A 13,571-nucleotide genomic window follows, 5' to 3' on the forward strand; every position below is an offset into this window, starting at 1 on the left:
TGGAAATTACTGGTGCAGAAACACACACACAGACACACAGAGAGAGACAGAGACAGACAGAGAGAGCTAGAGACAGAGACAGGGACAGAGATACAGAGAGAGAGATAGAGACAGAGAGAGAGAGACAGAGAGACAGAGACAGAGACAGAGACAGGGACAGGGACAGAAATGGAGAGACAGAGTGAGTAAGTGAGCTTGATCCCAAAGAAGAGATAAGAGGAGACACCTCTTATTACACCTTTTTCAGAGGTGGGGATAGGTTCTGAGGGTGTGGATATTTACATATCTTGTCAGATTTTTAAAATATCAATTAGTTTCACTGATTTTTCTCTTTGATAATTTTATTTTAAAACACAAAAACATTTTTATGAGAAAGGTCTTTGGGAAGTGCATGGAAGTAGGATATAGGAGGAAATTTAGGAGATATAAGATAAAAGATATCAATAAAATTTATTTTTAAAATAAGGTTTGACTGGGGCAGCTAGGTGGTGCAGTGGATAAAGCTCAGACCCTGGATTCAGGAGGACCTGTGTTCAAATCTGGTCTCAGACACTTGACTCTTACTAGCTATGTGACCCTCGACAAGTCACTTAACCCTCATTGCCTGGTAAAAAACAAATAAACACAAATAAATAAATAAATAGTTGAATGAATGAACCTTATGCAAATAAATAAATGAAAGAACAAGCAAATGATGATCAAATAGATATCTAGATAGATAAATTGAATGAACGAATAATGTTTGACTAAGTGATCTCTGTAGCTTTTTTTCTAACTTGAATATTTTATACAATTATGTGTCACAGATAATCCTGAATGAGTCTGTTTTCCACTTTTCTGAGGGTACCTGCTTGTAGCTAAGCACAAATGTTGGTTTCATCATGGTGTGAGAATATTATTATCAGGGGCCCCCTGCTGAGTGAGCATGAGAACACTCTCAACTAATCAGCTTGAAACAGTGTGTAAGGTAGTTGGTTTTGCTAGTTGGTGGTGGGAACCTCGTGAGGTTGGCAGTTGAACCAAGAGTGGTTGAGGTAGTTAGGGTTTTCCTATTCCTTCAGAAACACCTTTTCTCTTTGTTAACCTCTAATTTATTTTAATAAATGTTTAATACCTAAACTGTTAAACTGTTGTACAGGGGACAGGTAGGATGACCACACACATTTAGTTTTACCTGTCACAATGGTAATCCAACATTGAAAGAGCAGCAGTGTGCTCTTTAAGTGGTAGCAAGGAATTGGAAGTTGAGGGGGTGCCCATCAATTGGGGAATGGCTGGAAAAGTTGTGGTATATGAATACAATGGAATACTATTGTGCTGTAAGAAATGATGAGTAGGAAGAGTTCAGAGAAACCTGGAGGGTCTTACGTGAGCTGATGATGAGTGAGATGAGCAGAACCAGAAGAACATTGTACACAGTATCATCAACATTGAGTGTTGACCTACTGTGATGGACTATATTCTTCTCACCAATGCAATGGTACAGAAGAGTTCCAGGGAACTCATGATAGAAGAGGATCTCCAAATCCAAGAAAAAAAAAAGAAAGAAAGAACTGTGGAGTATAGATGCTGATTGAACCATATTATTTCTTTTGTTTTGGGTGCTGTTGGTTTTTTTCTTTCTTTCTATTTTGAGGTTTTGCATCACTGCTCTGATTCTTTCTCTTGTAACAGGATTAATGCAGAAATAGGATTAATGTTATTATGTGTATATATGTGTGTGTGTATATATATATATATCTATATGTATATGTATAGAGATATATAGATATAACCTATATCAGATTACCTGCTGTCTAGGGGAGGGGGGAGGGAGGGGTGGGAGGGAGAAAAATCTGAAATTGTAAAGCATGTATAAACAAAAGTTGAGAACTATCTTTACATGTAATGGAAAAAATAAAATACCTCATACATAAAAAAAAAAGAAAGAGCAGCAGTGGAGAATGAAGGTGAACTATAAATAAAATGACCAAATTCTCTGTCTCTGTCTCTGTCCCTCTCTCCCTCTGTCTCTGTCTGTCTCTGTTTCTCTCTTCTGTCTCTCTTTTTCTCTCTGTCTCTCTCCCTCTGTCTCTGTCTGTCTGTCTCTCTGTTTCTCTCTGTCTGTCTCTGTGGCTCTGTGTCTCTCTTTCTTTGTCTATTTTTCTCTTTGTCTCTCCCCTTCTGTCTCTCTGTTTATCTCTTTGTCTGTCTGTCTCTCTCTTTCTCTCTTTGTCTCTCTTTCTCTCATTGTAAAATAGGCCCAATGACCAGTTTAGGAAAGACTATCTCTCCACACTTCAAACAAAGCCATCCCTGGGGTTTCAAGGACATGCTCATTGTTTACATGTAGCTGTGAAGTGACTGACACCATGATGTCCCCAGTCTTGTCTAAAGTGAATGGGATTATCTCCTTAGTCTTTATGACTCACGCTGATTCTTCAGACACCAGGGTTGGGCAGGTGGAGGCACATCACCAGCTCACACTGTGAAGACGTTTCAAAAAGTAACTTACTTTGGTGGAGAGTAAAGCATTTCATTTTGGGAAAAAGAGTAACTTGCAGGGGTTCCCTTGATAATAACATGTTATGAGGAAAACACTCTTCAGTGTATCACCCATAACATGACAAGCTGAAAGGGCAAAAGAGCAGTTCTCAATGGGGAAAAAACCAAACCTTTGAAGGATGATATACCTTTGATGTGAAGGAATGTGAAGGATGAGACTCTCCAGGGGAAAGGCAACTTAATGTTTATACCTGGCTCACCCTCACCAACAGAGAGCTCAAGAGGAAAAGCTCACATGTAGAGGACTCTCTCATTCATAAGGCACTTTCCTCACAAAAAGTCTGTGTAACAGGCATGCTGAGACCCATTTTACAGATTAGATTACTGAGGATCACAAAGGCGATGTGACTCACCCAAGGTCATACAGCTAGTAAGTCAGTCATAGTTGGTACCCAGTCACAGAATCTCAGAGTTGGAAGAAAACTCAGCAGAGGCTATTTTCCTCACAGGTTTCTTCAATTCTGGTCTCTCTCCCTCCAAGCCACCCTATATGCCATTGTCAGAATAATGTCCCTAATTGATAGCTTTTATCACATCATTAAACACCTTGAAAATCTTTAAGCAGTTCCCATGGCCTATCAAAAAAGTTTAGACTCCTTAGCTTTGCATTCATGGTGAACCATAATTTATCTGCAGTTACCTTTTTGGCCTTTATAGGCTCATTTCTCTCCCATATTCCACTAAAGTAGAAATGGAAAACTTGTTCTCCTTAAACACATCCTATGTCTTCCTGCCTTTGTTTATACTTCTCCCAGTGCCTAGAATGCTGGGTGCCTTTGGGCAATCCACCTATTCTCCCTAGGCCTCACTTTCCTCATCTGTCAAATGAGGGAGTTATATTACAAGTTCTCTGATATCTCTTCTAGTCATCCTATGATTTCTTCTTGATCCTCCTCCCATCCTAATATCACCTCTTTAAATCATCCCTAGTCTTCAAAGACCAGTTCAGATGCCATTTCTTTGATGAAATCTTTCCTCATCCCTCTGGTCAGAAGTGACATCATCCTCACATAAACTCTAATAGCACCTTGTTCAAACTTCTCATGCATATATCAATTTCCACTTTGAATTAGTTGTTGTTCTACATACAAAATTTTCTATTAGATGATAATTCTCTTGGAGATAAAGGCTCTAGTCTATTTTTTCCTTTTATTGTCCCTCAGGGATTAATAAATATTTCTTGAATAAATATATAAATGAGTGAAGAAATGAATGAATTCTTAATCCACTCTTGTCCAGGGGTTCTTCTTGGTGAAGACACCGGAGGAGTTTGCCATTTTTTTCTACAATGTGGCCCTATATTTTGGATGAGGAGCTGAGGCAAATAGGGATTAAGTGACTTGCCCAAGGTCACATAGCTAGTAAGCGTCTGAGGTTAGATTTAAACCCAGATTTTCCTGGCTCTAAGAGTACTGCTCTATCTACTCTATCACCTAGCAGCCACAAACCACTTAATGTCTAGCACGTTTTTAGGGAATTAACCATAGATTCCTTATTAAGGTTTTTTTCAGAGGAGTATTAGCCTAGTCAGGCTACATTTCATTAGTGTTCTTTCTTCTGGAACCCTAAACAATACTCTGGTTACCCAAAAGAGTTTTAGACTTTCCAAAAGCAAGATGTTTATTTTCAAGTTCATAGACATAGAGGTACGATAGAAAAGACCTTAGAAGCCACCTAACCCAATTGCCTCATTTGACATAGGAGGAAACTGAGTCCCCAAAAGACAAACTGATTTACCCAAGGGTCATGCAATTAGAAAGTGTCAGATCCAGGATTTGAACCCAGATCTTCCAGATTTCAATCCATAACTCTTTTCACTGCTCCATGCTGCCTTCCTTTACAGACTAGAGTAAAATATGGACTCTTCAGTCAATGCAAAACAAAATAAAGTACTCAGCAGGAAGCATTTTCATCATCCATTGCAGTATCTCAATTCTGGGAATGTGTTCAAGAGAAGAACAAATTATCCCAATAAGCCAATAGCTTAGTCATTGGGCAATGTGTATTGATCCTGACCTTAACCATCACACGATTTCAGACAATGTTACTTGTAAAGATAACCTGTAATTTTCCACTTTGCAGAAAGAGAAAATACATCATACTGGAAACATGGCTCTTTTTTTATTTGCTTTAAAAAAAACACCCTTAAAAAAAGAAATCTTTATCTGATGTTTATCCTTACATTGGGGATTAAAGGAGGGTGTGTTTGTGTGTTGGGGGATAATGCTGCAAGCAATTCAGAAACAACAAAAAAAAGTATTTATTAAGTTATAGACAGATGATAATCTTAGTTTATCTACAGGCTCCTGAAGGGGATGAATGGTATACTAGCACTGACTAAAAATTGAGCACATCCTGTCCAGTTTAAAAAAATGAAAAAGGGATCCATCTTTTTTTTTTCTTTTTAATAAACAATGGCTAGGTGGTTTTAGGGAAAGAATGAATGGCACATACCCTCATTAGACTCTTTCACACTTTCTGACTTCTTTGCTTTGCTCTTCTTGGGAGGAGGAGAGAGGCCCTTTGCTTCTAATCCCTCTGAAAGTACAAAGATTTAATAAATTCTTATTGACATATTTACCAGAAGACTGTGACATGTTCAAACCTACAGCAGGTTCCTTCTCAGCAACCTACTACAGCATCATCCATTGAAATGGGCTCCACTGAACTCTGGCTGTGTAGATCTGCTTTCACTGACAAATACCAATGCAGAACTGGCAGGCTTGAGAGCACTCGCCTTTTAGCCAGAATGAATATTTCCCACATATGTGAAATCACACATGAAGGGTTATTATTTTTTCCCCATTTTTTAGTATCTCTCATAATGTCCCTTGTAAAAATAATTTTCCTCTTCAAAGAGACATCAGTTGGCTCAAGATTTCATGGTTGTACATCTGTTATGAGTTGTCAGTGTATATGTGCATCACAGCCAAGGCTTAAAGGAGACCCAGATGAACTGGAGCGCCATCCTTCTTTTTAAAAAGTCTTTAAGCCATTTCACTCCCCTTTAGCAGACTGTTCCAGGACACATTGTCCTTCTTATTCTTATTCTAATTAAAACATGGACAAACCATCTCAATTTTTTATCCTCCTAATTTAGGCATGGAGCCTAGTGCTTACATTGAATTCATAACTATAGTTGTTGAAAAAGCCTCTTCAAATGTATTTCAAACAAAGACCCTATATTGCATTCAAGAATTTATTAGGGATATAGCAAGAGGTCTTCCATTAAGTATTATTCCAAAATCTCAGTGTGAGTTGGAGTTGATCCTCGCTTCTCAAAGATTATGTCAGCAAAGTACAAACTCTAGTGGATCTTACTAAGTTAAAGAGATTTCAAATATGGTTGAGGTGATAGGTTGCATGTCTCTTGGATACAACCCTAACTAATTACAGCAAGATGCATCTTTATAGCATCAGCTATATGAAGTTACCATCTCTTAAGGTCTAGAGAGTTTGTGAGCTGTTTATGTGGGGGAATAGTCACATTATTTAAACCACAGATCTTCAATTAACTGAAATAAATATGTTAGGAAACTATCTAATTGTTATTCTATAAAATATGGACCATCCAGAGACTATACCTTATTGGATAGGAAGAGAATTTTCAGATAGAATCTCAGTTGGCATTGGAATATACAAAAGAACTGAGAACTTTAGATTGTCTAGGAGAAACATAGCCCTTTATTTGAGCATATGCAAAATTGGCTGATGAAATGTTTTGAGCTCTTTATAGATCAATGGGGGAATGGCAGTATTGTACAGTGGAAAGAATGGTCAAATTGGAGTTTAGAGGAGTTCAGTTCAAATCATAACCTATTTGTCACCTGTATGACTTTAGACAAATCACTTAACCCTCTCCTGGCTTCAGTTTTCTCTGGACTATGATGGAGTTAGATAGAATTGTTTCTAAGATATGTTGTGACTATAAATCAATAATCTTATGAATGAGATCTTCCTCCATTTTTCAAGTATGTGGACACCATAGAGCCATGTTAATTACAATGATAAACCAAGTATATGTAACCCTTTTCTTGTGAATCTTTAAACCACTCTAGATGGCATAGAAGGCATAAAGTTATTAAGCTGCCTTCCCTAAATTAAATGACAAGTAGGAGCCCTGAACATATTCCTCCTACTACATATTCCAGATTTTCCTTCTTAGTCTAAAAGAAACAGGGTGCTCATGATTAATAAAACCTTGTCTTTTTCTTTTTCAAATTTTTTTGTCTTTTGTTTTTCATATAATACCAGCTAGCATTTATATAGCACTTTGAAGCTTGAAAGTCAGTTAATCAATCAACAAGCAATTATCGGGCACTTCTATGGCCCAGACACTGGAGATATAAACACAAAGAATGAAGCAATCCCTACTTGCAATGGGTTCACATTCTAATGAGATACATGACAATAGGTGAATATATATGGAACAACATGACAAGAATAAATACAAAATTGTTAACTAGAAGGTAATTGGGGAAGGAGGACCTTTGTGATTGGGATCAGGGATGCTTTCATGTAGAAGGTGATTTTTAAGCTTTGTCTTAAGGGAAATATGGATTCTACGAGATGGAGATGAGGAGGAGGTGCATTCCAGTCCTACAAAGGCAGAGAAATGGGAGATTGAGTGTCATGTGAGAAGAACAGAGAAAAGGCCAGTTTTCTTGGGTCACAGAGTATGGGAGGCAAACAATGTCCAATAAATCTGGAAACAGATTGGAGTTGTACGGGGTTTTAAAAGCTAGAGAGAATTTATTTTACTCTAGAGATGTGTGAAACCACTTTATGTAAATTATGGAGGCTTGAAAAAAAAACAAATGCTATAAGGAAGGTGCTTTTCATATCCCCATTTTGCAGATGAGAAAACTTAGGCTCAAGATTAAGTGATTTATGAAAATAACATAGGTGGTAATCAATGTAGTAGGTAGGTCCTGGTCCTGGCTTCTCCTGACCTCAATCCATCCCTATTTCTACCATACTATGCTACCTCTCTTTCTAGCAGGCAAACAGACATTTTCTTGAAACAGAAAAGGAATATCATCCAATGGGGAGGGGCAGGGGACCATTAACATAATCTACTAATAATTACCTTCTCCACAATGTCTGTCTATAGGGAGACTGCAATGATTGACTCAACATTTTTTTTGGGGGGCGGGGCAATGGGGGTTAAGTGACTTGCCCAGGGTCACACAGCTAGTAAGTGTCAAGTGTCTGAGGCCAGATTTGAACTCAGGTACTCCTGAATCCAGGGCCAGTGCTTTATCCACTGCGCCACCTAGCCACCCCTCAACATTTTTTTTTTTATCCAAGAATTTCAGGGTATGTACTGTTTTTAGATGAGTAGACTTACTCCAAAGACAGAAAAAAACAATTTTTTTTTCCTACTTCATGGTGTCAGTAAAGTTAAAGAAGCCAAAAAGAAGTTGGGAGTATTTTTTCTTTTCCGAGAGCAGATGACGGGTCACCTAGTATATCATTACTTCCATGACTTTATCTAGTTTAGGTAACTATGGTCACTGCTTGTGGGAGCCGATGCCATGATCTGATACCTCATTGAGAAGCTTTTTTTCTTCCTCCCTCTTCTTCAACCCAAATTCCCCTTTCTCAGTTTCACCCAATTATTCCAACTTACTCCCTTTGCACCCAACTCTAAATACTTCTTTCCCCTCCCTTAGAGTTATTATGGGAACACATAGAATTCTCACTGTCAGCCTTTACAGTGACATTGGAATGTGTCCCGGGTACATAGTTGCAGGATGCTAAAGTCACTGACTCTTTGAAACAATGGCTAATTCAAGTTATTCCTCTTTTCTTTTTAAAAAGAAAAAAGAGAGAAATAGTTTAATAGATTTGATGAAAAGTTTGAAGTTATTGACTTTTAAGCCCTTTAGGCAAGTGGCTTAGTTTTCTGTGGTTACAAGTAACATCTAAGGCTATTACTTGCTCTTCAAGGTGAAAACTCTGCCAGAGGCTACATTAGCCTCCTCCCTCTCCCAAACTGCTGTCACAGGGGAGATGGATTTTGACCCTTCGGAACAGGTTCAGCAAAAGGAGAAATGAGTTGCTTGTGTAGCAGCTCACTAAACGACAATGACTGCCTCAAAGGGGTTCACGAAATGGGCCAAAGCTGCATTTACAATCAGATTGGGAGATGATTCTGACCATTGCCTGCTGGGGAAAATGCCTCATCTGTACCTGGCTGAGAGAAGAGTATTTCACAATGGTGGAGATCCCTCCATTGGCTGGAAAGAAAGCCAAAGCCAGGAACCAGGATTTCTTTTTTTTAAGAGGATAAACTTTATAATCAAATACCTCATTTAGGATTTTAGGCTAAATATTCATATTTTAGGAGACATCCAGCCAGTATCTGTTAGAGATTTTGACATTAAAAAATAGAGGTTCTGTCATCACATTTCTCTCCAGCCAACTTGAGAATGTTGTGGGAGGCAAATAATTATGATAGATTGTTCATTGGTCTTGAATTATCTATATTAATAAATATAACTCTGATGTTAATATCTCTGTACCTTGGTTTCAACTTTAGTAAATAGCACTATAAATCCATCATACACAAACACAATTCTTTGGAATATCAATCAGTGATATTGTAATGCAATAGTATTTTGTTTTAAAGTTTATGGCACATTTACTTGACATTTTATTTAATTTAAGACTTATAAAAACATAACCTTGTGAAGTTGGTATTATTATCTGCATTTTACATGTGAGAAAACTGAGCCTTTGAAACTAAACCTGGTCACACAGCAAGTTAAGTGCTGGAAGCAGCATTCGAATCCAAATCTTCCTGAATCCAAGTCTAGCACACTTTCCAATATGCCATAGTGTCTCTAAAACAACAGAAGTAACTGGGTATTATTCTACATTTTGAATGAAGGCAGGAATAAGCAGATGCCCTGCTGATTGTAGAAGAGAGATTATCTCCTCTAATTCTAACTTCAATATTATCCATGGAAAAAGTCTTATTTTCTGGTTCCTGGAAGGAGGTAAAAAATGAAGAGTTAAGTAAGCATACTCCTATTAACTGAATCATATGTTATTTCCTATATCCCTAAGGCTTTTTTCTATAACTTCTGAGAGTATGATTTCTAAATTAGGATCTAGTGGAGTGCTCAGCACATAGTAGACATTTAATAAATGTTTATTAAACAGATGCCTGCTTATTCAAGAATTACTAAATGTGAATAAATGAATCTATTTATTGGAACTTGACTTCTCTTCCAAGCTCCATTCCTGTATTTCCAAGTATTTCCATGTAGCTCCATCTGGATATATTATAAGAATCTCAAACTTAGCATGTCTAAAACTTAGTTTACCATGTCTCCCCCCGCCAAATCTTATTTCCTTACTGTCTCTTTCTGCCAAAAGAATTCAGAGACATTAACATTAAGGTGGCAGAAGAGTTCAATTTCTATCTCAGTTTTAGATAAGTCAAACAGAAAAAGGGGAGAATAAGAAAGTTTTGCTTGGGAAAGTAAAGTTAAAAGAGTTAGGGAATGTTCTAAATGGGACTGCTAGAGAATATCCATATTTCTCATCACTATATGGGGATTTAAAAAATCAACCATGAAGGGGGCGGCTAGGTGGCGCAGTGTATAAAGCACTGGCCCTGGATTCAGGAGTTCCTGAGTTCAAATCCGGCCTCAGACACTTGACACTTACTAGCTGTGTGACCTTGGGCAAGTCACTTAACCCCCACTGCCCCGCAAAAAAAAAAAATCAACCATGTATCAGGGCACAGAGATACTACAAACAAATCTAAAAAAGACAAAAATAGCAATCATGCACATAATCCCACAGGGAATACTCTTAGAAAAACTGGGAGTTTATAAAGTTGGAATCAATCAATTGTTTTGGTGTAATCCCTCATTACCTCACACTTTGACGGTTGTAATAGTTTTCTCATTGGTCTTCCTACCTCAAGTGTCTCTGCACTTTAATATTATCTCAACCCAGCTATCAAACTGATCTTCCTAAAGTACTGGTCTGATCATATTACTCCCTAGTCACCAGACTCTAGTCACTCCTTATTGGCACCAGGATCATATATGAAATCCTCTATTTGGCATTTAAAGCCATTCATCAATTGGCCCTTTCCTACCTTTCTAATCCTCTAATTCCTTCCTACCATCCATGTACTCTGATTTTGTGATACTCATCCTCTTACTGTTTCTCAAACATCACACTCTACATCTCAACTCTGGGCATTTTCACTGACTACTCCCTCTCCCTCCACATCTCTGTCTCCTCATTTCCCTGGATTCACTTAAATCTCACTGAAGTTCCTCATTCTGTAAGCATCATTTCCAAGTCCTCCTTCATCTTTGTGCCTTTCCTTTCAGACTTCTCTGATTTATCCTGTATGCATCCTGTATATAAACAAACACAATTGTTGGCAAGTTGTCTGCCCCTTAGAGTGTGAATTCCTTGTGAGAAGATTAAAAACGTTTTTTTGTATCCCTGCAGCTTAATACAGTGCCTGGCACATAGCAGACACTTATTAATACTAGTACCGTAAGCGACCAAAGCTCAGGGTCTGGCTCAATCTACTTATTTGGGAATTTGGCTAAGGTGAAATTACTGAGATTGGAGGTGAGTTCAAACAATCCAGGAGATTCTATCCCTAAAACCTTTGGAGAGATGAGGTGACATTTCCATCCCTGCATGCATTCATAGAATCTGGTTTGCTTAGGGTTGTTTTAGAGGATGTGAACCCACTCATCTGGCAATCTAGTTGAGTTAGTCTCCATCCATGTCTAGAAGAAATGTTGGAGCACCAGATAAAAGGAATTTAAGGACACCAGGTCAGACTGATAATCCAGAACAGAATGACATCAGAGCTGATTAAGCCAGTTAATTATCTGCATTCATTCATTGACCTGTGACAACTTCATGGAACAATGTGTAGACAGAACTGAGCTTGAAGTTAGGAAGACCCGAAATCAAATACAGCCTCAGACATTGACTAGCTAGCTGTATGACTCTGGGCAAGTCACTTAACTGTTGTCTGCCTCAGTTTCTTCACATGTAAAATGGCGATAATATTATATACCTACCAAGGTTGTTAACGAGGATAAAATGAGATATTTTAAAAGCTCTATATAAATGTTATCTATCATTATTCATTTGAATATTTGAATATATACATTTGAATTTATTCATTCAAGCACTAGGTTCTAAAGAAAAAGACAAAAACAAATAGTCCCAGCCTTTGAGGAACTTATACTAATGGCTTCATCTTTTTCAAAAGCAAAACAAAACAAAAACAGTCCTCACCTCCCCACTTTACTGAACCCTAGGGAGATTTTTTTTAAGTCATTCAGGGTGTGAGGCTAAAGTACAGCCAAGAGGAAGAAGGAAGCAATCTTTTTTTTTTTTTGACTATTGCAGCTGTAGCAGAGTGACCCATCCTTTATCTGTTCAAAATAGCATAACAACAAGTGAGGAATTTAGCAAAAGCATCTGTTCCCCCCATTGTCTTTTAAAAGGTTCAAAGTTTAACATTGTAAAGCTAAAGATGGATGCATAGTATGGGATGGATTTCTTGGTGGGGTCAGTGTACTTTAATAGAATGCAATTTCTTTGTGAATTCCTTAGTGCTACCTATCTCTTACATGATACATGATATATGATACATGGTAGTTCCAAGATGCAGATTGAAGAGAAATTTCTTCCTGTAATAAAGTTTAGTGATGTTGAAAGACCTGTTTGTTTGTTCTGTTACCTATTAACAGAAATCAATTAAAACAACAGTATTCATTGATATGATGGACATATCAAAACTAACTGCCAGTAGCAATTCTTTTCCTGGCTGTGGTCATGGTAGAGTTTAGCTGTCCATGACCAAAGAGATACCATAGACCATTTCTGTTTCTCTGTTTCTCCTTTTCCTCTTCTTCCTCCTTCATCACAATCCAAACCAGTCCAGTTCAAACCCATCCGATCTAAATGCACTTATTAAAAACCTAAAACATACAAGTCACTGTAGGTACATAAGGATAAAACAAACAAACAAAAAAATAGATTCCATTCATAATGATCCCAAATTCTATTGGGAGAATACAAGATGTATAACTCCCTTGAGTTTTCTTTCCAGAGCACAGATTTACCTGAACTTGGGATTATATACACAGAAGAGGGCAAGAACTATGAAGTAAGTGTTACAAAGGAGAGGAAATGATGGAGGATAACCAGGGTGCGGGGAGGAGGCTTAATGGCAGCCTCCAGAAGAGTACCTTTCCATTGGTGGGAACTTCCTTGAGCCTATTCCAACACTCCACTATCAATCATCAGATAAAAAGGAAAGCACAGAGTCCAAAACCTCCAGTTTTGAGCTAGCTGTCTTCATAAGAAGTGGAAAGGTGGCTTTAAAGGTCCCAGTGATCAGCCTTGTGGTGACAGAGAAAAAGTGGCTGGATCTGGAATCAGCACTCTTTATCCTGATGTCCCCACTGATTGGACAGTGACATGGAATGCAAAAAAACCCAAAAAAACCAACAACAACCACTTGCCAGCTGCTTATGGGAGAAGTCAAAAGGAAGATCTGAATCTTGGCTTCTGAACTATGTTCCTGGCAAGCCTCGAGTTGGGGAGTGCCTTTAAACAAGATAAGGGATGCCTGACTGATGGACTGAATACAGACTGAATCAGCCCACGTACTAGATGTTTTAAATATATATTAGATACTTTTGCTTCTGTGTGTATAAAGAATTATATTCATTTGAATGATGGTTGTGTGAGCAACTCTATTAACCTATGTTAATATGTGTGAATGAAAACATAGCATGAAAAGAAGAGAGAAAGAGAAATATTTATATAGCACTTAGTATATCTATCATCTACCTATTGTCTGTCTGTCTATCTATCTATCTATCTGACACTGTGCCCATCACATTTTACAAATAATACCTCAAGACAACCTTGTGAGATAGGTGTTATTATCTTCATTTTATGGTTGAGGCAAACAGAGATTAAATGGCTTGCCCAGAGTTACACAACAAGAAAGTGTT

General features: G+C 37.8%; 1 protein-coding gene across 3 annotated transcripts in view; it reads right to left on the reverse strand.

Moving 5' to 3' along the window:
• MACROD2 (mono-ADP ribosylhydrolase 2) overlaps positions 1–13,571 on the reverse strand; it is a 2,303,223-nt gene that overhangs the window by 198,200 nt on the left and 2,091,452 nt on the right. For 2 of the 3 annotated variants that reach the window (XM_043982732.1, XM_043982731.1), the window contains exon 10: positions 4,999–5,082. The exons of the other annotated variant lie outside the window; for it this stretch is intronic. In XM_043982732.1, coding sequence (XP_043838667.1) covers positions 4,999–5,082 — 84 coding nt within the window. The remainder of the gene's footprint in view (positions 1–4,998; positions 5,083–13,571) is intronic. 3 annotated transcript variants of the gene reach the window in all.

This window comes from Dromiciops gliroides, chromosome 2 (genome assembly GCF_019393635.1).
Source record: "Dromiciops gliroides isolate mDroGli1 chromosome 2, mDroGli1.pri, whole genome shotgun sequence".
In the NCBI taxonomy this organism is placed as follows: Eukaryota; Metazoa; Chordata; class Mammalia; order Microbiotheria; family Microbiotheriidae; genus Dromiciops; species Dromiciops gliroides.